General features: G+C 43.8%; 1 protein-coding gene across 2 annotated transcripts; it reads left to right on the forward strand.

Annotated features, from left to right (window-relative positions):
* The first annotated feature begins 3,959 nt into the window (after positions 1-3,959).
* dhx15 (DEAH (Asp-Glu-Ala-His) box helicase 15) lies at positions 3,960-22,966 on the forward strand. Of its 2 annotated transcripts, XM_088425710.1 has the most exons (14): positions 3,960-4,103; positions 4,729-5,005; positions 5,831-6,024; positions 6,146-6,305; positions 8,801-9,019; positions 12,644-12,811; positions 16,837-16,923; positions 17,004-17,153; positions 17,223-17,331; positions 20,113-20,304; positions 20,982-21,104; positions 21,164-21,342; positions 22,178-22,347; positions 22,651-22,884. In XM_088425710.1, exons 1-14 carry the CDS (start codon positions 4,096-4,098, stop codon positions 22,757-22,759), a joined length of 2,145 nt encoding a protein of 714 aa, XP_088281836.1. In that variant the 5' UTR covers positions 3,960-4,095; the 3' UTR covers positions 22,760-22,884. The 2 variants fall into 2 exon arrangements, with proteins under 2 accessions (XP_088281836.1, XP_088281846.1); XM_088425720.1 differs by lacking the exons at positions 20,982-21,104; positions 21,164-21,342 and having other exon boundaries at positions 22,651-22,966.
* The last annotated feature ends 1,746 nt before the right edge of the window (positions 22,967-24,712 follow it).

Raw genomic sequence — 24,712 nt, forward strand, 5'->3', positions numbered from 1 at the left:
TGTCCTTTTTTATACCAGAACATCCATCAGCTTTCAATGACGCCCGCACAAATCGGACAATACTGACTTGACAGACTGCCATTCCCAGGATCTGGACAATATGAAGGGAAACAAGGTTTAGAATAATTTTCAATTAATCGATTAATGTTATTCATATTCTTTACTGTTTTTTTTTCCAATGATTTTACCTCCTCTGAAGCATGTTTTCAGGACCCTATAATCACCGCAAAACTTTTTTGGATAGGAAAATAAAATGACCATCCATGTCTATAAAATATATTATTTCATATATTATTAAAACACTTTTATAATTGGAACTATTTAGAAATAATGTGTTGTTTTGAAAACGCCGTAATTGCTCCAAAAATAAAAATATCTTCAAATCATTGATGTTACGGAGTAACAATATAATCATCTCAATTACTCCATTTGGGAACTTTTGGGAGGGGACAATACACTTTTTTTTTTTTGTTTAAGCCTTGAAAACAGTTTTTAAAAACGAAAATACAGTGTAAAAACACAAGAAAAAATTGTTTTAAAAACATTTTACAGTTGGACCAGACATTTTAGAAAACTATTTTCCTATCCATGGATGTATTCAACTTTGGAACTACATTTGTAGTGTTTTCACCAGGCCTATTTTATTCACCGGTTCATGTTTCAATTAACTAGCTCTTAATTTGAAAAGCAAAACGTACTGTTCCAGTCCTGGCATTCAAAAGCATGAAATAAGATTATTCCGGCGGCTGCGGAAACCCCGTTCAATTCTGACACATCCCCCGAAGTGCCTTCGCATCCCCCCGGGGTTACATGTACCCCGTTTGAGAACCGCAGCTCTTGTAAAGAAAAGACATGGCGGACATAAATCCCTCCTGTTCCATCTCCAGGTGACAGCTGGGCTCTCCGCACAAAACGCCAGAAAGCGTGAAACGCTTACTCGGCGCAACTTGCTCTCTTTAATTCCCACGCCGCTAAATAAATTGTAGCGGCGGGCACGCGGGCGGCGTGAACCCGACGCCAGCCAGCTGATTTGGCACGCCGCTGAAAGCCGCGTTCCTCCCCGAGCGAGCGAGCGCAACTTTCTCAAACAGATGGAGTGCAAACTAATGAAGTTGTAAGACCGTAGCAGCTTGCTTTTGGATTCCTCATCAGGAATCTGTGCACGCCTTTAAGACGGCGAGCAGATTTGCAAAATTGGTGGCGGAGAAAACAACATTTTGCCAAGACGATCTTGGAGCTCTTCTGGGCTTGTGTGACATACATTCCTTCAACATCCATTCCAACTGCATCGGGACCTGGGATGGGAATTTCATGGAAATGTGGAGCTGCCTGGGTAGAACAAGCATTTTAGCTGAAAACAGCAACTATATATACATACATACATACATACATACATACATACATACATACATACATACATACATACATACATACATACAGTATATATATATACAGTATATATATATATATATATATATATATATATATATATATATATATATATATATATATATATATATATATATATATACACACACACAATTTTTTCAGCTTTACATCAAAGTCTGTCACATGAAAGGGAAAGCCTTGAAAGAAGACACAAGAGAGCTGAAATTTCACCCAGATGGTGAGAAAATGTAAAAGTTGGTGAAAAGTGGTCGTGCATGTGGAACTTTTACATTTTCTCACCATCTGGGTGAAATTTCAGCTCCCTTGTGTCTTCTTTCAAGGCATTCCCTTTCATATGAGAGACTTTGATGTGTGTGTGTGTGTGTGTGTGTATGGAGCTGATTATGTCATTAATATTTCCGATGATTGAAGTAGGGAATGAATGAACCTTTTTTACGTGGAGGTTAAGTTATAAGTTATAGTTAAAAATACTTAAAAAGTTGCTTGATTTGCTTTTGTGGGCCTCAAAAAAAAAAAAAAAATCATCTGGTGGCCCAGATCTGGCCCTGAGCCTTGAGTTTGACACCCGAGGCTCCCAGTAGGGGCGCATCTCATTTTCAAATTTTAAACGTGCACAGGATTCAACAAGTAATTTGATTCATTTCAAAGAGTGCTCTCCTTCTTTTTATTTTCCCTGCAAGCCTTGCGGGTTTTTCCTCTTTTTCGCACAATTTGATGACACCTGCAGCGAGAGCGACCCGGAGGTCGCCGCGACGCACGCGCACTCCAATAAGTGTGAGCGTCATCATCATCATCTCTGCAAAGGTCGGAGGGCGGAGATGGACTTTTAGGAGGGCGCACTTTCCGCGCAGGGGTTAACGACTCTCGCATTCTTTTTCGATGGCCCTCGCGCAACGGCGAGCGTTCCGGCGTCTCGGGGGGACGCCTGGACGCCCGCAGCTTTTGGGGCGCGCCGCTTGACAAGTGTAACTTTCTGCTCTGCTGCTGACAGGCTTTGTTATTAGCTGCCAGTGTTGGGCATCGGTGCACGAGAGAAGGAAGCGGGCAGAAATGGTCGAGAATCACAATGGAAGAACAAAAGCCTGCGAGGCCTCCGGCTAAATCAATAGCAACTGACAAGGAACATTAGAAAAACATTACGGTGGGATGGCTATTCACCCTGATTTTAAAAATATCCATCCGTCTGGTTTGAAAATATGCGAGAAATACAAAATGGATTCCATGGTGAACAAGACTTTTCTCTGAGACAAAACATACTTTTTCTTTTTGCCTTTCAAAGATGGTCGTCAAGAGTGATTCGGTTCTGTATTTGAAAAAAAAATGAGGGCTGCATCTGGTAATTCTTTTATCAGGTTGATTAATTATTTCAGTTCATAAATGAATCAGAAGAATTAATATCCATCTGTTTATTAAAAAAAAAATCAAAATGGCAAATGACAACAACCTCAATATGATGATGATTGAGGGAGCCTAATGGTTACTCTAATACCTGCCAAAAAAATGGAAAAAAAATTGGAAAGTAAAAGCTGATGTTGGCAAATGCCTTCCTTTGATTACACAAAAAATGTCAGTTAAAGTCTTGAAATGATTAATTAGTCATCTGAAACGTATTCTTTTTTTTGAGGACCGCATACTGAAAAATAGATGTAAAAAGCCCCTTTAAAAAAAAAAAAATCTGACTTATTAAGCACAAAAAAAATTAATCATCCAAGCAAATACAGACTGTCTATATAAAATAGGTACCAAGAAAACTGCTAAACTAGCCTTTCTGGTTAAAGTTGATGTGTGTGAAATTATTATTATTAATACCATTTTTACATTTCTGATGGTGACTCCCATCAAACCTTTTTATCATTTTTTTAAAATAGAATTTGCAAAACTGATTTTTAGCATTTCGCGCGGACTGGAAAAAAATGTGGACGGTGGGTCGCAAATGGCCCCCGGGTCGTAGTTTGGACACTATTGTTATCAATCAGTAAATTGTTGTGACTCTAAATCAGTAACCCTAACCCTTAACCCTAACCCTAACCCTTCTCAAATAAAGAAATGTGACTGCATTTTAGGGGTTACGTGAAATTTGAAAATGGATTATGCAGGTATCAACATAATCTAATTTATTGCTTTTTAATGCCGTGAAAGGAATCATACAGTTTCAAATTGAGAGTAAATTAATAGGAACATGTCACAACTCATTGGTAAATTGTCTTATAGTGATTCCTTGCAAAATGTTACATACTGTATCTTTAATGTGTTTTGTTAAGTTTTATGCACGTGTCCATTGCCCTCAGTGGCAGAAAATTAGACACCCAGGGGTTCTTTTTAAGAAGGGGTGTGTTTTAGGTTTAGTTTACATGTCAATTTCTTATCCCCAAATGCTTTAGGCTGGTTCGGAGAAGATAGGCTGACTTGTTGATTTATTTTTAAAAAGGTGGATTTTATTTATTAAATTGATTGCGTTTTCGACACTTAGCAGCGGCGATATTTTATTGTGTATTTTGTTTAAATTTCCGCAAGTGAATATCTAATGAGGCTGCGCTGCAGATGCAGCAGCGTTTGCGTTTGGAGACGAAGGGGGCGGCCGCTCGGTGCATCAACGTCTCGCTCGTCATCCCCATCAAGCTTGAACGACTCGCATCCTTGCCAAGTGCTAACTGTCGACATCATGACAGGAGTTCAACGGTAAACATGATGAGGTGAGGGCGAAGCCGGCTGTCATTTCTCATTTACGATTACAAATGTATAGAGCGATATTTAGCATACAGGAGCCTTTGATGCTAGTTCAGTAGCAACCATCTGTTTTGAGGATAATTGAACGTTTTCCTCTCGTTTCTTTTTCTCGCGCGCAGACAGCAGCGCCCGCTAAATCACAGGATGCTAAATTAAGTTGCGTTTTTTTTTTCCAAAAATATCTGTCGCAAGATACGGTGGCAGTTTGACAGCTGGCGACTTTCTTTGGATTAGCATTATTACAATTGGCTGGCCACATGTCACGTGACTCCCATTCCGGAAGTTCTCCAAACAGCGATTTTGCTGCAGTTTTATTCGTTATTTTAAAATGCTAAACGCCACTCCTCATTTAGTTGTTACGAGAGCCATTTTCAGTATCATGACATAATACTAATAGTTGACCGTGAGGAGATGAACATTGTCGTCTCGTGGAGCGCTTTGGTCCATTAATGCAATACGCTACCATAGGCGCCATTTTGGATGTGGCAACTCGACCTACCATCAAATGTATTTATATTGTTTTCAGTCCCACAAAACAATACTGTTCACAGTATATATATTACAGCATGTTTCTTTATATGTCTCCTCCAGTTTTGACGGGACAAGGAGCCGAGGAGTTGTTGAGGAGCAGTCAAGGGTTGGCCCTTGCGTTCAGCGTGGAGACATGGAAAGCGACCCAGGACAAATGCGCAAACAGGAGCACATCAACCCTTTCACCGAGGTGCCCTACACGGCCCGCTACCACCAGATCCTCAAGAAGCGGCAGCAGCTCCCTGTTTGGGACTATCGAGAGAACTTCACACACATGCTGATGCATCACCAATGTTTCGTCATTGTCGGGGAGACCGGCTCTGGAAAGACCACGCAGGTATTGCAATTGCGTATATATTAGGGATGGGAAGAGACACAAATCTCTCGAGGCAAGTTGTCCCACGGGATTGAGTTCACTGGAATGAGACGAGACAAGATTTTGGCAACATTTGAAATATATTTATTTTCCGTTTTATTTAAGTGTTCTCTTTCACTGAGCAGACTACAAGAAAATTCAAAAACTAGCATGCAGAATTAGATATAAACAGGAGATGCTTTTTTGTTGCAGGCTCATTTCACATTTCACGTAACGGAATGCATAGTTGTCATGTTTGCTGCAGTGTTTGGCGTAATTTTTTTGCATTGTTTACAAATCGTTTGCCCGATAAGCCAATATTGTACCATTTATTTCTGAAACTTGCGGTGAAACGGTATTTATCATGTTGTTCTGCTTCTATTGAGTATATCGGGAACAAAAAAATATATATATTTATAGCCATTGACCGAATTTTAAATATTTTTTTTACTATCAATAAATTTAGTTTACCTGAAATTTAGAAAAGTCATCCGACTGCAGTTGTTGGCACTCAAGTACTAGCTAGCAGCTAATTTATGCTAGATGCTAGTAACAGGCGTCATACAATAAATTGTCCGCAAATTGAACCCATGGATGCTAATATGACCGGCGTTCAGTCTTTACTTCTGGGAAGAGATAAAAATCAAAAAATTCCAAGGTGTTTGAGTTCATACATTATTTGGTTTAGTACATCTTATTTTGAAGCATTGGCTGGCCTTCTTACCACATTTGGTGGCACGTTTCGTTGTACGAGATCTCATCCCATCCCTGATCCTTTTTTTCATTTCTGCTTGGTTTGTCCGTCAGATCCCGCAGTGGTGTGCGGAGAGGCTTCAGTCTAAGGCGGGATCCAAGCGGGCAGTGGCCTGCACTCAGCCCAGGCGGGTGGCGGCCATGAGCGTCGCCCGGAGAGTGGCCGATGAGATGGATGTGACGCTGGGCCAAGAAGTGGGCTACTCCATCCGTTTCGAGGACTGCAGCTCTCCTAAGACTGTGCTCAAGTAAGCTTGACCTCCCCCAAGGCCTAAGCCAGAGGTCACCGGTGTGTTACCTGAAATAAATTCATGTCACGGGATCCTAAAAGAAGCAGAAATATCTCCAAATGACGTTTTATCTCCACAGGTACTTGACAGACGGGATGTTGTTGCGGGAGGCCATGAGTGACCCGCGGTTGGAACGCTACGGCGTGGTCGTGCTGGATGAGGCCCACGAACGTACGCTCCCCACGGACATCCTCATGGGTGTCCTCAAGCGGGTTCTACGCCAACGAGCTGACCTTAAGGTAAACGCGGATCCCGAAATGGATGAACTACGTGCGCTTGTATTCCGGAATTCCCCAAATACACTTTTTTTTTCCAAAATGAAGAAGATTGATCCACCAGCCACATTATCTGAGTTTTGATGCATAGACGCAGATTTTTGTATCGGCGAAATCTTACTTAGGATCATTAACGCAACGGGATGAGCAAGAGGGCGGAAGTCAGGTGGCTGTTAGCATGCGGTGTCTGTCGCAGCTAACAGCAACTTGTGTTTGCTGAGTTTGCTCCGACAATATTTTCAATAAAAGAAGCGAGCAGACTGAACCGCCGTCTGAATCCATCCTCGTTTACACACAACAATATTATGATGTCTCCAGCTGATTCAATTAAGAGTGGCAAGGTAAGGAGCTGCGTGTACTGGTTAGAGAACATGAAAACTTATTCAATTTGACTTGTTTATTAACCGTGGTCTTGACTTGGATGTGCGCATATTTGGGCATTTATGGCAAAATGAACTCAAGCTGCGTCGCGAGGAAAACTTCGAATGATTGGCGCAGCGTTCACTGACACTTTGAACTTAACCCACACAAGAAAATATGAAGAATTACAATTATTAATTTTATTCCGTTTTGCTCTAGTTTTTACACCAAATCGTTGAGGATATCAGAATTTGACCGCTAAAATTAAGTGTCCATCCTATACACAGGTGCGTCCTATATTTGGGTGGTTACGGTTCTCTCCGTATTACCTCCAGGACGACTGAAAATATTTCCCGAAAAACGGGTAAGACTCTGCTCAGTAAAGGCGGGGAAACTGATTTTTGGTCCCGACGTCCTTGTTCGGAAACAAAGAGGCCGAAACCTTCCTCGGCTGTTAACCGCAATACCCATAAAGCAGATGGATAACGCCTTCATTGTTTGTCATTGTGGAATCAGAGGTTATTGCGAAGCATCCGCCTCCCTAAATCACGCCCTACCCGATCTCCTCCATCACCGTCGACTGCCGAATCCGGGACGTTTAATTTGCCTTGATTAAGAGCAATTACGATGCCCCGCCGAGCGTAAAGCGAAAATGCCGAGACGCCGGCCTTGGAAAATAGCGGCGATTGAAAAGGGGGCCACGCGCTTCCCATCAGAATCCTAATGCACTTCACCTGATGGCTGGTGGAATGACGACGTGTACCCAACACGGGCGGACGAGGACCGTAGTGTTCCGTGTAGGTCAATGACGACTTGGGACGGCATCCATGAGGCTGATGAACAGCCTTATTCATCCATTTTTTTATTTTTTTTTCATCGTAACAAAAATGGTATGGACCAATAGAATGGCTGAATATTCTGGGGTGCTTTTTTTTGTAAGTTGTACATAGACAATCCACCAAATTCCCAAGGTTAGATTCTCGTTTCATTTTTTATCGATGAATTTTTTAACTCTCTGGAACCCTCATTTTGAGAAAAACGCAAAAAGTTTCGCAGCATAATATTTAGTTTTGTTCTGTTTGACACTTCAAAACATTGAGTTTAATAGAAAATACCATGAACGGACCCCACTTCGCTTTTGACATCGCTTCTTAGTTTTTCATAGTTTTTCTTGCTCTAGTGAAGGCCAAATGAAGCTTCATGAAGCAACGAAGCTTTGCAGCCGGCTCATCGTTCATACCTTCATTGGTCTTCATTTCCTCTGTGGCGCCATCAAGTGGTCCAGAAGCCCAATAAGTCAACGTTGTTGAGAATTCTATGGCCCATATCATAATATTTTCAACTTTCCCCAGTCAAATATATTCGTAAAGCACCCTCAATACAAGCTTCATGTACACGTCTCTCGTATTGCTCGAAATAAGCCTCAAAACCTCGGCACATTTCATCCCGTGTCTATAGGCCCCTGTAAAATTTCAGTTTTCACCAAATGATGCCCTTCCGTTCATATACAGCAGCAGTTATAATCTACCCTCACCCCGAATCCCATGGTCGCACCGGGAACCAATCACGTATCTTGTAGGTTTGCCCGAGAGACGCAAATGGAGCAGAGTAAATCTCTTACAGAGACTTTGTTTGTAATAGATTGGAATTTCAAGTGTAAACTCTGATTTTTGTAATCTTTGGTCAGCAACAGGCTTCACTTTAATTAGACTTCCAGGGGCCACTGAAATAACCGTGGCTCTCCATGAGAGTACAAAGGGATGGGAAGGGATAACAGTACAGTTAATGTATGATGTATAATCATTTAAAATTCAGTAAATATGTGTACTGCAGTAGTTGGACGTCCGAGGAATGCCCGTGGCAAGCGCATTTATAGTTAACTCGTCTGTCTTGCATGCAGGAAACATTCACTGCGAATCTCACCGCAAAATAGAGTTGTTGTTTTTTTTTTTATAAATCCGCGATGCACTGAGGCTGCGATAGGCAAGGTGCGATGTAGCGAGGGTTCACCGTATACGTTTTCAAATGCGAACTCGCCTCCCGCCCAAGTACCCACGGCATCATCGCCAGCTCTCCTTAATTGGCATTTCTTGCTCCAGATCGTCGTCATGAGCGCCACGCTGGACGCTGGCAAGTTCCAGGCCTTTTTCGACGGCTGCCCGCTGCTGTCCATCCCGGGACGCACGTACCCCGTGGAGGTCTTTTACACTCCCCAACCGGAACGCGACTACCTAGAGGCGGCCGTCCGCACCGTGGTCCAGATTCACATGTGCGAGAAGGACCAAGGGGATATTTTGCTGTTCCTCACCGGGCAAGAGGTATCCCTCACTCTTTTGATACGCATCGCCGTCCACGCATTTCATACAATTCACCATTCTAATTTCATCATATTTCAAAACCTCATGCCGTGGAGGCAAATTTTTTTCCTTCCAAATATTTACTAATGGGCTGGGCGATTATTGCGTGAGCAAATGATGCAATGATGAAAGTGTATTCCCAACTTCCGGGGACATATTAAAATAGTCAAGGGCAAACTTGAAATCAAAGAATGTGGACACGCTTTTGTATAAGAATATATAACGTGTGCTTGTAGAAGTCAATGGTGTGTGGTTTCTGAAAAAGAAGACATAGAATTTGTCTATTTTCATAATTTCCTTATGTTATTTTCAATCATTGTTGCTATATATGCCTTAGATTAAAACAAACATTTTTTTTACAAACTTTGCCCAATATCTGCTATTTTGCACTTTATCGCAATACACTTTTAAGACCCACTACCCAGCACCAATTTACACTTTTCCTACCAAAATGGACCCCATTCATTCCCGGGCCCAAGTGATTCTGATTTCACGTCATTTTGCCTCACATTTTGGATTGTTTGTTTGCAAGTTCTGAAGGTCCAGCTGACACAATGATCTCGATACCAAGGGCGTTTTGTTTGGCCGTTTCTGAAGAATGCTTATGCAAATAGCATACCTAAGCAAGGAGAAGATGAGTGACCAAGGAATCCGTCCCTCCTCAGCACCTCCTCCCGAAATTAAGTCATTTCTTTCCCCTACACACACTCGGCCATTGATGTGTAATGGAGGGCAGGGTTCACTCTCGGAATGATGAATTTGTTTACAGCTGGGTGAACACACACACGCGCGCTCGCGCAAAAAATGCTCAACAAACGTCTCCAGATTGCAAGCCGAAGCCTGATAAACAAGCGCTGGGTGTTGCTTTGGAAATCTAAATGATTTTTTTTTTTTAACTTGTCGTTGGCACTGCAGGAAATAAAAACACCTTGACACAGGGTTTATTTTTATGATTGCAGAGCGCACACATAACAGTTTTCATTGTTTTCATTTGCTCTCCATATAACCTGCAAACAGGGAAAAATGGGTCACGGACTAGGCCGCAGGCGGCCATCTTACGTTGCCGCTCACTAATCTCACCTAACGTGAATGCATTGTTTTTCATGATGCATTTTCATGTTATCTTCTACCTCTGTGACATAAATGGGGCATAGTGGTGTACCAATAAGAGAAATCTAAGTGTAAGGTGTCAGAATTCTGACTTCAAATTCAGACTTCTCAAAAAAAAAGTGAGAATCCTGCCAAGCTCTTTTTCTCTTCACTGGCCCTAATCTGCTCACATACATATCAGAAGACTTTTTATCAATTAAAAAAAACACATTAAAATACACAAAACAAAACAAAAAAATAACTTATGGTCAAGGGTTGTTTGAATTCCAAATCTGGCTCCTCGTCTCACACACCTGGGATGTTTGTGGGCCACGCGTTCCAATTTCGTTGTTGTATTTTTTGTTTGTTTTTTGTTTTTTTCCCCGTGTGTTCATTACCGCGCATCCTAATTGGGTTGAAGGAGTTTAACGTTCAAAGGGTGCCGTTGCGCAGCCTCCTTCCAGCTCTTCTTCACCTCTCCGGCCTGATAACAACTTTGAAGTGGACTAATGATGGGGTGGCAATCTGTGTCCGTGTTTTATATATATCGATATTTTTTTTTTATATCACGTTTGGAGCATAAGCAGAAGCGAGGCACCCGCTCGCAACACCAAACCCATCCCAGCTGTGGAGCTAAGATAAGTGCTAATATTTAAGCTTCCCCCTCAGCTGCGTCAAAACGCAGCGCGTCAACACGGCGAGCGGGGCAAATCCAGCGAGGGTATCCTCGCGGAGAAAAGCGCGGGGGTACGGGCCGGTGGAAGCGAGCCAACACGTGGGCCGTATTCCTCCGGGAACGCCGGCCCAGCTTGCTTCCGGCGCTTTGGCAAAGAGCGCCGTTTTTTTTCTCCCCGGGGCAGCTGCCGCATCCCGAGGCTTGATTGGCTATTAATACGCCGGCTAATTCGACCGATCCATTCCGATTTGCCGTTTCCCCACTTGTCAGGGTGTTGATTAAGAGGCATGTGGCCATCGACGGGCTTTGACTTCAGTGTGATGTACAAGGGGACCACCGGGTGCGCGGTGGTTTATGTTCAACAGAAAAAAACCTGACAGACTCTTTAGGCGTTGAAAGCATTTATTCGGATGCTGCCAATCCGATCGAGGGGCCGCGCAAAATTCTTTTCGTCTATTCTGCTACAACGGGTGTCTCAAATTCGTGGCCCGTGGGCAGTAAAGGGCCCGCCAGATAATGTTGTGCGACCCCCGTACCTGACATCAATATTTAATGTTAGTGCTGTGTCATTGATGGAAATGGAAGTAAAGGTATGCTGTCACCCAATCCAAGTCTGAACATTTTAAAGGGACAATGTATAAGATTTTGAGCCCATGTAATATCATTTACGAATAACTAGACCTACAATTATATTTGAAACATACTGCTGGTCGTTAAGAACACATTCATTTGCAAGTTTTTATAATGATTAATTTATTCCTTTTTAATGAAAAACATTGTCCCTTTAAAACTTGCTGTATAGAGAATATTTGATGATGAGAGCAGCCATTGTTTAAAATCCTTTGTTTGTTTTCCTGACATGTCTTGATTGCACAGATTAATTTGTTGTGCTCAAGCTAGCTAGCTAGTTCGCTATTTATGTCGCAGGATCTTGCCATCTAACCTATCTAGATCTAGCTATCTCTCTAACTTGGTATCTATCTATCTATCTATCTATCTATCTATCTATCTATCTATCTATCTATCTATCTATCTATCTATCTATCTATCTATCTATCTATCTATCTATCTATCTATCTATCTATCTATCTATCTATCTATCTATCTATCTATCTATCTATCTATCTATCTATCTATCTATCTATCTATCTATCTATCTATCTATCTATCTATCTATCTATCTATCTATCTATCTATCTATCTATCTATCTATCCATCCATAAAAAATTTAATAGCCAACTGAATTTTCTTTTATTTCTTTTTTCATTTTTATGTCTTTTTTTTTTTTTTTTCCCCTTGCCGACTGTCTGGCCATGCAACGTCCTCAATGGCCTGGAGGTGGTGCTACAGCCCAAGCTTGCACTCACCAGTCGTATCCCAGCCCGAACGTTGACAGTTGAAAGCTTCAGAAAAAGAAAAAAGCAGAATCTATGCGCACTTTTGAGATGTTTCACTGTGGATGCGAGTGCAATAAATAAAAGTGTCCAGCCTGTCGGCTCCAAGTGCACATGTTGTTTTGCGCTGGCGCTGTCATGTTCTCTAACTCCTGCCGCCACTCAGGCCTTGGTACAGTCTGGCTCCAGAAGCTGGAGTCTGACTCAACTGATTTGCTGCCGCTGAGGCACATTCCGCTTTACAACGCCGCGCCGTGGAATCACGAGGCGTGTTTGTGTCTGGCTTTTTCGCACGCCACGTTTTCCGTGACTGCGGAAAACTCGAGTTACACAATCCGTCCTGAAGCTGCGGCGTCAAATAGTAGCACGCCGCTTCTTTCCCGGTGGCTTTGTTTGATCGGTCCTCTGCATTTCTATTTTTTCCAGGAAATCGAGGAAGCCTGCAAGCGCATCAAGGAGGAGGTCGGCGACCTGGGGCCTGACGCCGGCGAGGTGAAAATCATCCCCCTGTACTCCACGCTGCCCCCGCTGCAGCAGCAGAGGATCTTCGAGCCGCCTCCCGCCAATAAACCCAACGGCGCCATCGGAAGGAAGGTAAACGAGAATCCGAATCCATCACCGAAATGGGCGGAACGACTGCAAATAACCGTTAAAAATTGGATGCCGAGCTCAGTCTGGTACGCAGGCTGGCTGTGTAAGGGGGCGTGGCCTAGTCAGTGACACCGGTCCTTACAAATGTTTTGTATTTGAATGTTTGTCCTGTTTAGTAAATGTCTGAAAGTCCCATCAGCTGAAAACGGAGTTGCAAATCTCTTCCGGGAAATCCATTCCAAGTCGGACCAGAAGTACAGTGAAATACACAAGGGAATGCGCTACTTGCCAAGCCGCTGGATTGTAGTAAAACAGACAAATGTGAGAGGGCCGGCCAATGCTTCAAAGTCAACTGTACCATAATGAGTAATGTGTGACACAAATGGCCTTGGGACACTTTTACTTTGAAGTCCCTTCCGGAAGCGTGGTCGCAACAACGGCGTACTGCTTGATCATCTTTTGTTCCCGGAGAGCGAGCAGCTTCCAATCGAAACGAAAAAGAATTGACACATTGACTAACGTTATTTTCTTTCAGCGGAGTTTTATTTTTCCCTTTTCTTTGTAGTACGATGTCATGCGGTCTAGCAATGCGGTCAACACGTTGAGCGGACCTGCTCTAGCAATATGTTTTTCATGTATAGCCTGCAAATACATTCGAACGTATTTGCAAATACGTTCAAACAACATACTGGTACTATGGAATCTTGGCGCTGTCAATGTGGAGTTTTTGGACATTTTTGACAGTATATGCATAAGTATGTTCCAACATTTATAGTAAGTTTGAAAATATTTACAAGGACGTTTTGAACATACTTTTGCATTCATTCATATGTACTTGAAAACATATTTCAAAGTACTTACATTTGAACACGCCCATGAATCAAAATGTACTTGCAAATAGGTTCAAACATATTATTAATTTGTCCAAACGTACTTAAAAATATGGTCAACTGCACTTCCAGTTATGTTATGAAGTATTTACAAATATACTAAAACATATTATAGGTACGTTCGAACGTACTTGCAATTATAATCAAACATACTTGTAAATAGTTCAAGCGTACTTGCATATATGTTGACATGACGCATATATTTGTACGTTCTAATGTATACGATCGAACATACTTGCAAATATGTTCAACTGCACCTGCAGTTATGCTCAAATGTATTCGCCAATATGTTTGAATGTTCATGCAAACACATTCAAACATATTAAAATATAATCAAACGCACTTGCAAGTGGATTCAAACGTATTTGCCAATATGTTTGAACTTACTCGCCAGAACGTTCCAACGAGTTTGCCGCCCAGAAATATTTTCTCCACGTCGGCAGCTCCACACTTCCAAATTGCAGCACCTTAATTGCTTTGATTTATGTTTGCATATGCATTTGTGCCTTGAAATGTAAAATCCTCGTAACTTTTCAAAACAATATAATTCAAAAAAATACGTGTCATCTGAACATCACTAGCTTGAGTTGAACATTTTCTGTACATGGCCCTGACAAACAACAAAAGTAAACCCGCTCTGAAACCGAGCATGGTTCCCACTGTTTGGCATGGGCAGGAAACGGGAACTAAAGTCAGGCGCAAATCCATGAGCCAGCAATCTTGGCTCCAAACGGAAGGAGGAGGTAACACGTACTCCTCCTGTGCGGCCTCACGTCGAGTGAAAAATGCAGAGATGTCATCGGAGCCTCCCCGAGAGAAAGTCGTGAAAAAGAATTAAGGCTTGTCACGCCCGCCGCTGCGCATGCTAACGACTGCATTAGGCAGCCCTCAATTAACATAAAGCACTCGCTCGTCATTTATTCGCCATTTGTCCGGGAGAGCCGCTGATTGTCTTGCAGTTTTTTTTTGTTTTTTTTTTTCCCCTCCAAGACTGTAATCTCACTTGGACAAATGCGCTACAATGAGTTTATCTGGAGTGTTCCGTCAAACGTCTCCCACGCTCTCTTGACGCTTTTCTTTCTTGCACTTTATTTGTCAACAAAGCTCGGGTCCCGAGCGCTAAACTGTGAGCGATGTCCCGCGTTAGCCGTCGCGCTCGCTCGCTCGCTCGCTCCCTCTGCAGGTAATAACCCAGAAATAACACGCAGAAACGACGCGTTAATGATATTACTGATGAAGCGAGGCCCGGATTATCCCGCGCGCCAACAGACTGGAAGGAGCCAGCAGGCGTCGGGCGTAATGGCCCCGGCCCAGATAATCCTTCACAATCAATGCGGTCAATGAAGCCCGCTATATGACGGAGAAATGGGAGCGGGGCGTCACGCGAGGCAGCCGCTTCTGTCCCGCGGACAAACTCGCCGATTGGCGCTTTTCAATTCCTTGCCGGGAAACGCTCGGCCATCTTGTTCCTCTGGTTCCAGACCAAAAGATTCGGAGCTCCGATCTTCAAAACACTCCTAACTTGAGCTCGGACATGTCGTCTTACCCGAAGCTGGTTCTGCTCACATACGTGAAATTTGGAAGTCTTGGCGATCTTAAGCGGGTAGATAAAAAAGTTTTAAGAAACCATACCCAAAAAGACACAGGAAGTCCGCCATTTGTTAAGAATCCGGATGGCTTGTGGGTAGAAGCTGTTTGCCAGCCTGGCAGTCCTGGCCCTCAGGCTCCTGTTGCGTTTGCCGCAGCATTTCAAACAGATTGTTTTGTGGGTGTGTCTTGTCCATTATAACGGTCATTTTTGCCTTTCGAAGTTTCTATTCTTTTTTTTTTTTTTTATTGCTACTGAAGCATGGCTGCAAAGTTTGATAACACACCATAAAATTCAAAACTCATATATTCCTAGTCCACAAGCATAGACGCATTTTCACCGGGAAACATGCCGAATGTGTCCATTTCTAGCGTATGCCGCATAATGATTCTGGAAGGTTTCCTAGCTTCTTTCCTAGATTCACGATTGCCTCATCTTGTCGGCGGTAAATAAACACGGTTGCCGACGCGCACGAAAAGAAGCATTCTTTTTCTTTCAGCCGCCGCCCACCCGCATATTAAGTTATGACACTGGAGAGGCAGTTGCCAGTTGGAGTGGGCCATTAGTCAGCCGTCACAGTCCCTAGTGCTATGATGAATCTAAAAGGGCCTGCGTTATATAAGGAGAAGTCACCCCAGCGGCGGGCGCTTTGCCTTCGCGTGATGCGCTGTTTGCGTACATTTTGACAGCCAGAGACCCGTCGGGCGCGATGACTCATTTGACTGTCGTTTCTCATAGGCGGTCTTGCTATGAGGATAATTGTCATCAGAACTGATCCGAGACAGCAACGTGCTGGCGGTTCTATCTCCCCCTCTGTTTGCAAAAATGACTTTTCCTCGCCACAGTTTGGTTTTACCGGGGCGCCTCGCGTGGAATGTGCGGGTCGGGTCCATTACAGTAACCGTACTCAAAAAGAGGCTACACAAAATTGGCGGAATATTTTTAAAGTTCTGCCACGGAACCCAAAATTTGGTAAGCAGGTCTAAAATTAGTTGCATTGCCTCAAACGATTGGCTGTTTTACATTTTTAGACATACAGGACTATGTCTCTGAGGTTTTGTCCAATAGCTGCCAAATTTGAAGCACATATGCTAATGTTTTAGTTGCCCACATCGGGCTCAGTATCGAGACAACTTTTTCAGGATGTTTTGACCCAGGATTTTTTTAACTTATCGGGCGAGCCCAGGCCAATACTACTCTCGAACTCGAAAATACTTTGTTTCGTTTCGGTCTCGACCTCCACAGGTCTTGGTCTTGTGTTGGTTTCAAACTCAGGCAGACTTAGTTTTGTGTCCGTCTTGACCTCCAAAGGTCATTGTCTTGGTGTCGAACTCCAAAAGATTTGATCTTGTCTTGTTCTCAACCGCCAAAAGTCTTGGTCTTGTCTCTGTCTTGATCATCATCTGGTGGTATGTTCTTGAGTGTAACACTAACAAATCCCACACTGATGGATCAATTGAGGATTATGGTTATGGTAATATCGTATCTCCACGAATTGCAAGATTTGTTGTCAGATGATCCCTCAACTCCCCGGCCTCCTTTTTCCACAGATTGTCGTGTCAACAAACATCGCCGAGACCTCCCTCACCATTGATGGCGTAGTGTTTGTGATCGATCCCGGATTTGCCAAGCAAAAGGTTGGAAGAGCTCGCCATACGGCGTACGGTTTATCCAGCTGTATATGCAGTATTAGTAACCAACCTTCTTGTCCGGATAGGTGTACAACCCTCGAATTCGAGTGGAGTCCCTTTTGGTGTCGGCCATCAGCAAATCGTCAGCGCGGCAGAGGATGGGCCGTGCAGGACGCACGCGTCCCGGGAAGTGCTTTCGTCTGTATACGGAAAAGACCTACAGGACAGAGATGCAGGTAGGAAGCGACGAATCTCAGGAAAAGCCATCTCGAACTTGGCTCACTGCGTGTCTTCAACTGTCACAGGACAATGCCTATCCAGAGATACTCAGGTCCAACCTGGGCTCCACGGTGCTGCAGCTGAAGAAGTTGGCTATTGATGACCTGGTGCATTTTGACTTCATGGATCCACCAGGTTAGCAGTGAACCCTTTTGAGTGACTATGAAAAGAAACCTCCATTTATAATTGTGTGAAGGCTGAAGGCAAGTTATTGTACCCCTTTAACTTATTATATTTCTATTTTGTTACCCGCATTTTTTTGATGCGCTACTCCTTCCACAATTGTTGACGGATTCTCACCATTCCGCCTTCAACATGCTGTGAAACTCTATGCCAGATGTGCTTTTATTTCTTATTCCAAAAATCACTTTTTTCCCAGAATTCAAAGGAGTCATGTCTGGACTCCCCAAAAAAAAAAAAACATTAAAAATTTGCTTTTGTGATTGAATTGAACGTTTATATGCTTTCAATTTGAAATTCAAATCCTTCAGCTCATTCAATTCACTTCGGGAACAATGGTAAAAGCCCATTCAAAAAGGATCTGCAACGAAGCGGGGCTTGCGAAAGATGAACCGCAATATAGCAAGGGACCTTCTTCTTTTCATATTTGATTTCATATCAGACAACGCCGCCGTCTTGATTGGGATCAGTGTCGTCTTAATCAATACAAACGCAGTTCCTAGGCGCTGTAAAACCTCGCGGCCGTTTGATGCGAGCTATTAAACGGGGGGACCGGCGCGGCGCTCGGGAGAGACGGCGAGATCAAATGATCCCGGCAGATATCATCAAACGCTGCGTATTTGGAGATTTTCGGAGCGCTCGCATTTTTGATGAGCAGTTTCGGTTGCCGTGAATCACGCTGGAATTAGGCCAAGCAGATTCCCCGCGAGAGAGTGCGTTACTACATCTTCCCGCCGAGACCCCCCCACCCCCCGCCGCCAACCCCTCGGCTTCCTCCTCCCCATAATATAGTTTTCATCTCACCTCTGAGATTAAACCCATCTCCCCCCCCACCTCCCCCGCCCAGCGTGGCAAGCGCCATTTTGCGAACGAAATTGGTTACATCAATAGCGGCGCTATCGCCCGGGCTATTGCCTCCTCCTTTATATTCCTCCAGCGACTGACCTCCAGCATCACCCCCGCATCCCTCACAAAATGGAAGCGTCAACATATCGGATCGGCCGAGCGGGGACGGCTCAAGTGGGGAGGAAGGATGACTTTTTATTCCTTTGATGCACCGGTGGCATTGACGGCCGCAACCTAACAAGCTCCCGGAAAGCGCTGCGCGCGCGCTCAGAGTCCTGGACGGACTCTTTACAATATCGCGTGGCTTCCGATCGATTTTTATGCGCCCGCCTCCGAGTAAATGGGCCATCCTGGGATGTGTCTCCAGAGGCGGCGCACTATGATAAAAAGACCTAACACCGTGTTTTGTTTGCCTGTGCGGTCGGCGTGTGTGTGCGTGGCGTGTTTTTGCTCGCCGGCGCCGTCTGGCTAATCAGCCCCGAACGCCCGTGACTTATCGGCCGATGGTTTCATTTGCCCCGTGACATTTGCAGAAGAAGTTCCTTTGAGCCGCGACCAAGTTTAATGTTGCTTTGGCCCTCGGTTACGATAGTGCAGTCCTGCGTCTTTGTGCGCTCCATTTACGATACTTTAGTGTCTTACAAGTCAAACGTCCAGGAAAAGCCTCTGCGAGCTCAACATTTAGACCTGTGGCTCTCTGATGGAGGTACGTGTTACCCCAGGGGGTATGTGGAATTTTAACAGAGTTTCTGCAGATGTCATCAAATCTAATTGAATGGCGTGACTGGAACAGTACGTTTTTCCTTTTCGAGCTTCTTTTCATATATAATGCCGGAACTGTCTGTAGAATGAGGGGCAGTGGTTTAGTTTTATGCAAAAGTGCCTTCATTCGCATCTGAACGAGACCGAGTATTAACAGGCAGTTAGACTGCTCCAGATTCCGTGCTAGGACTGAGTGCGGGAGTGTTATTGCAATACATCGGAAAGGCCCTGCTGTGAAATGATGCTCGTTTGAAAAAACAAAAACTAAACACAAACGCAAATCACTGCCGCAAAAAGTGAAATGCGAGTAAAAGGGGACGCTGTTGTTATGTTTTTGTCAACTAAATGGTAGTAAGTGTCAGGTGGTTAACTCTTTTAGTGTTATAATAAAATCTTCATCAAGTATATTTTTATGGAAGGTAGCCGACACCCTTGACGAATGCTTACCTAATATAAGCACTGCAGTGATAACTGTGACCATTGGATGGCAGTGTTTCCACAGATTCAACAGCTATTACCTTCGTGCAATTCTAAGTAAGGAATGGAAGTCAATCTTTCATATACCACCCATATTTACACAGACATAGCACACAATATTCTGTTAACTTGAAAGATGAGTAAAAATGCTAAATATACTGGCCCTCTAGAGGTTCATTAATTCTTTGCAAAACACTGTATGCTTTGGTTTTATGTTAGAGGTTTTGTTTTGTAAGTTTCATAGTGACTGTGTAACATACTGTGTGAATTAAGTGGTAGTGTCAGGCACTAAATTGTAATCACTAACCTGCTTATGCTAATACTTTGCAAAATGTTGTATGCCTTGATGTTGTTCTTGATGTCATTTGCTTTATCAGTTTTTATGACTAGTGTGGAACGTACACATAAGATCACGTATGTGTGAAATGGTCATTCGTGTTTGTTCACCATAAACGGTAATCGCGAGTATGCTCATCCTAATTGGGATTCCTAACCAATTAGCTGCGCGAATTTTGATAGAATAACAATGAGTAGTTATATCCACTTACAAAAACAAAGAATGAGCGGTTATATCCGCTCCAACTCATGCTCAATTTAGTAGAAAATAACAAAGTAATATGAAGCAAAACTTGGTCTGCCCTTCCCCGACAGCCCCCGAAACACTGATGCGAGCCCTGGAGCTGCTCAACCACCTGGAGGCGCTGGACGACGACGGGGAACTGACGGATCTGGGCGCCATGCTGGCCGAGTTCCCGCTGGATCCTCAGCTGGCCAAGATGGTCGTCTCCAGCTGCGACTTGGGTTGCTCGGACGAGGCGCTCTCCATCACCGCCATGCTGTCAGGTAGGCCATGTTGGACTTTTTGTGATGGACGAACTAAGCTTCATGTAGCACTTGTGATCGTTTTGGAGCTTTTAAAACATTGGTCCCCAAAATTTTTTATCACAGAGGACTGCTCAACGCTTGAGATTTTTATTGTGGGCCATCCTATCTCACAAAAAAAGTGATACCAACAGCGGCCAGAGGCGGCGCCAAAAAACTAAGATCGAGCCAAAAAAGAACAAAGGAATTAACTGATTTTGGATAAATTAAATCAGTTCCAAAACATTATTTCAGGTGCGGTCCATGCGGCCCGGTACCAGTTGATCCACAGACCGGTACCGGTACCGGGGACTCGCTGTTGGGGACCTCTGCTTTAGATGGCTCTTGGTTCAAAGAAGCAGGGGAAATTGAATACAGTTCCAAGAGCACCATCTAGAGGAGTAAAACGATAATAAGGTCCCTCACGATGCTTCATTTTTCCATTACTATTCAAATTTTGATAAAATTTATTTTTTTTTACCCCCAAGTTCTATGAAAAGATGCTCTCAAATGGCTGATACTAAATGAGTTCCCCAAACTAAGAAAAAGAACTGAATGAAAGAAATATTCCAGGAGTCTGACTAATTCTTGATGGGGGGGGTATATTTTTCCACCCTTGGGTTAACGGCTCCCCGCGGCCCCGTACCAACCTCGTGTAGTCCCGCAGTGCTTCATGCGACCGCCAGAGGCCAAAAAAGCGGCTGACAATGCCAAAATGCGCCTCGCCCACCCAGAGGGGGACCACCTGACTCTCCTTAACGTCTACCTCGCCTTCCAACAAAGTAAGGAAGCACGTGTGGCGCCCCCCTCCCCATCCTTACCCCCTCACGTTCCCGCCCAGACCAGCGGTCGTCGCAGTGGTGCTACGACAACTTTGTCAGCTACCGCTCGCTGATGGCGGCGGACAGCGTGCGTCTGCAGCTGGGCCGGATCATGGAGCGCCTGGGCCTGCCCCGCCGGAGCTGCGACGGCGACCACGACCTCATCCGCCGCATGCTGCTCACCGGTTTCTTCATGCAGGTTGGCGTATTTTTGCGTGGAAGTTGATTGCCTCGTCGTATTTCCCCCATTACTTTTAATGAACGCGCTCGCTGCCATTGACTGCGATAGCCATCAAGATTCTGTGAAGAGATCTCTACTGTATTCCCAAAATAGGTTGCTTTATGTTTAATAACAAAAATTTTTGTGGCCTAATATTTAAGTTATTTCTTCTGGTAACAGATCACCTCTATTTTTTGTGGACCAATACAAATGAAGTTTGAAAGGTTCTTAAGTTTAAAAAAATCAGACCCGGATGGCATGTTTTAAGTCATTTTTTTTTAAGTCCAAAAATGCCTTGTACTGGTTAAGGGGTACCTGACTGAGAACATTCTTCATAGGGGGTACATCACTGAAAAAAGGTTGAGAACCGCTGGTATAGTCTTATGTCGTGATGAGAATATGAAGCCTCACGAAGCTCCTATGCTCTTGGTTTAAAAATAAACATGAGCGCAGTGAAATTGTATTAAATTTCCTTTTTATTAGTATCAAAAGTGCCATCTAGAGGAGTCAAAAAATATCACAAGTGCTCTGTGAAGCTACATTATAGCAGTCAAGATGCATTATAACTAGAAGTCAATGATTTAACCGCTTATGGTATAGTATAAATTAGTAATGAGAACATGAAGCTTCACGAAGTACCTACAGTATGCTCTTGGTTTAAAAAAAAAACACCAGAGCGGTGGAACCGTATTATATTTACCATTTCTCTGAATCAAGAGTGCCATCTCGAAGAGTCACGAAACGCTTCGTGAAATGCTTCACGAAGCTTCGTTTGTCCATCACTCGTATTATGGTGCGGTCTCATCTCGTGCAGGTTGCTCACCTGGAGCGCAGCGGTCACTATTTGACGGTGAAGGACAAGCAGGTGGTCCAGCTGCACCCGTCCAGCGTACTGGCCCGCAAGCCCGAGTGGCTCCTCTACGGCGAGTACGTGCTCACCGCCAAGAACTACATCCGAACCTGCACCGGCATCCGCCCGCAGTGGTAAGAACGTCTTTCTTCAAGATAACGCCAACCTTTTTGAGGAATGAATACTTTCGGGTCAAAATATAAGGTGTTCCTGGAATTCGCTTAACATCGGCGGGCCACCTGTTTTTATCACTGCGTATATTTCGGAAATAGTCGCGAGATGGAAGTCGAGCGTTTTCCGCGACGTGCGCGAATCCGAATCGATGCTTTGCCTCAATAAATGTTTGCGCTCGGCGAGCCGGGGCGCCCGGCCGCGACCGAGTCGCTTCCCCCCCACTTTCCAAAAGTTTGAGGACTCATGCCGACGCTCTCTTCAAGGCTGCTGGAAATCGCCCCTCGCTACTACGAGATGAGCAACATCCCGCCGTGCGAAGCCAAGAGACGCTTGCAACGTATCAACGGCGAGCTCTCATCCAAGCAACAGTGAGAAACGCGGCCGGAACTCTTCCCGTCTCGTCAGGTCCGACTGTCGCCCGTCCATCCGCCTTTTGGCCGTAGTCGCGTTTAGTCCTCTTAATAAACGCACATTTTGCTAGAAAACAAAGCCGAGTCTTGGTATTTTGGTAAAAAAGGTTATGTTTATTTCAACTAAATGGTAGAATGCAGGTTGTAAAAATAGGATAAGGATACGTAGGCTCCTTTTTTGACTGGTCAACTCGTTTGGATATACCGAATTTTTTCCGACGATGGGCCGCATCGGTATACATGCCGTAGCGGCCAAAAATGAGCAAAAAAAAGATTTTTTGTCAGTGACAAGCCGCACTAGACTATAAGATGCAGGTTGTAACATCAGATATGGTATATGGATTTTTTTTTTGGGGGGGGGGGTTCTTTTTTTATTTAACCTATTCAATGCCAGGGACGTATTTTCACGTTTTTTAAGTTAAATACGCACTAAAAATGTAAATTTACATTTTTGGGTTGAATGAGTTAAATGAGCGCCCCTTAACATGAAGAAAATGCATTATTAATCAGAATATCATGTTTAGACTTTCATCTAATCGGACTTTTTTGGAGGGGTTGACTTCAATACCTTTTGATTTTACCTCTTGCAAGATGATTAAATGAAGCCATTATTCCAGGACGTTTTTTGGTTTGTTGTCCTATATTTACATGCGATTTTTTTACCCCCCACAAAAAAGGCCAAATAATCCGCCTGTATTTTAAAAATGGCGTATTGTGTGAGAAAAAATGCCAACCACTGAGATCGGTGACTCAATACGCGCAGTTATGTCAAAGAGCCTTTTAACGCGCTTATTTCGGAGGTTAGCGTGCGTTCTTTCTTTTTTGTTTTGTTCCAAAAAGTGGGTGGCGCCCTGCCAGCAACAAAGCAAAAAAAAGTCGGAGAGCCCCCCCCCCCTCACCCGAGCGAAGCCAATAGAAAGGCCATTAGTCGGCACTGATCTGGAAATTATATGGAATTGATCCTGAGGTAAGAACACTTTTTCCAGGCTCGATACTTCCCATTGATTCCGGCCGCTATAATTATAAATGAAAATCGTTAGGGAGCCAACTTGTGTTTTGAACTGAGTCACGCACGCGCACACGAAAAAAGTGATTTCCTCTCCCTGTAATGGAAAGCGTTGATATGCGGGCCTTAAATTTCTAGGACGGTCACTTCATTAGGTACACCTGACCCTACGTGATCATTCGACGATGCCGTACAGACATCAAATCCCTATTTTGTGCCATCGAGCGGCGAGGGATGAAAATTAGCTAACGTTTGACGTAATTCCTCAACTATAAGACACACCCCCAAAAAGAAGGCCAAAGTTATGGGTAACTTAAACATTTTGTTTTTGTTTTATTCAGCGCCGTTCGAGGAAGATCGATCTGTCGGCCTTATTTTTCGATAAAAGAAGTGAGCAGACTGAACCGACGCCCGAGTCCATCCTTGCTATATTACTAAAACCGAGAGGATTTTTTCAAACTCATTTTTCTCACATTGTAATTATAGTTTCTGTCAGAGGGCTGGAATAGAATTTTATGTGTCACACACTTAAATCAGAGGCTGGGAAAAATTATTCAAAAGACAGATTGGGCAATTTTTTTCTTTTTTTTTGGTATTTTAGCCAAAAACTTGAAGTCAAATGAGCATTTCTGGCCCCCGGGCCTCGAGTTTGACACCCGTGATGATAAGGTTATAACGTCTCCGTCCGATTGCATTAAGAGTGCCCCGGTTAGAGAACATAGTAAGGTATTCCATTTCACTCTTGCATTAACGACACGGACGCTGCGCAACTTAATGGGTGTTTATGGCAAAATGAACTGGAGCTGCGTCGAGAGGAAAAGGAAAAACAACTGATTCGAGCGCAACCAATTTTTAACTTACGGATATGAAAACAAGACAAGATGATTTTTCCCGTTTTCTTTGTTTTTA

This window comes from Hippichthys cyanospilos, chromosome 1, assembly GCF_059441005.1.
Source record: "Hippichthys cyanospilos isolate Australia breed blue-spotted pipefish chromosome 1, RoL_Hcya_1.0, whole genome shotgun sequence".
Lineage (NCBI taxonomy): Eukaryota > Metazoa > Chordata > Actinopteri > Syngnathiformes > Syngnathidae > Hippichthys > Hippichthys cyanospilos.

Excerpts from the sequence above, each read along its gene's own strand:
- dhx15 (XM_088425710.1), top strand. Across the intron at positions 6,025-6,145 it reads TCTCCTAAGACTGTGCTCAA|GTACTTGACAGACGGGATGT; the intron begins GTAAGCTTGACC and ends TTATCTCCACAG. Across the intron at positions 20,305-20,981 it reads CATCACCGCCATGCTGTCAG|TCCCGCAGTGCTTCATGCGA; the intron begins GTAGGCCATGTT and ends AACCTCGTGTAG.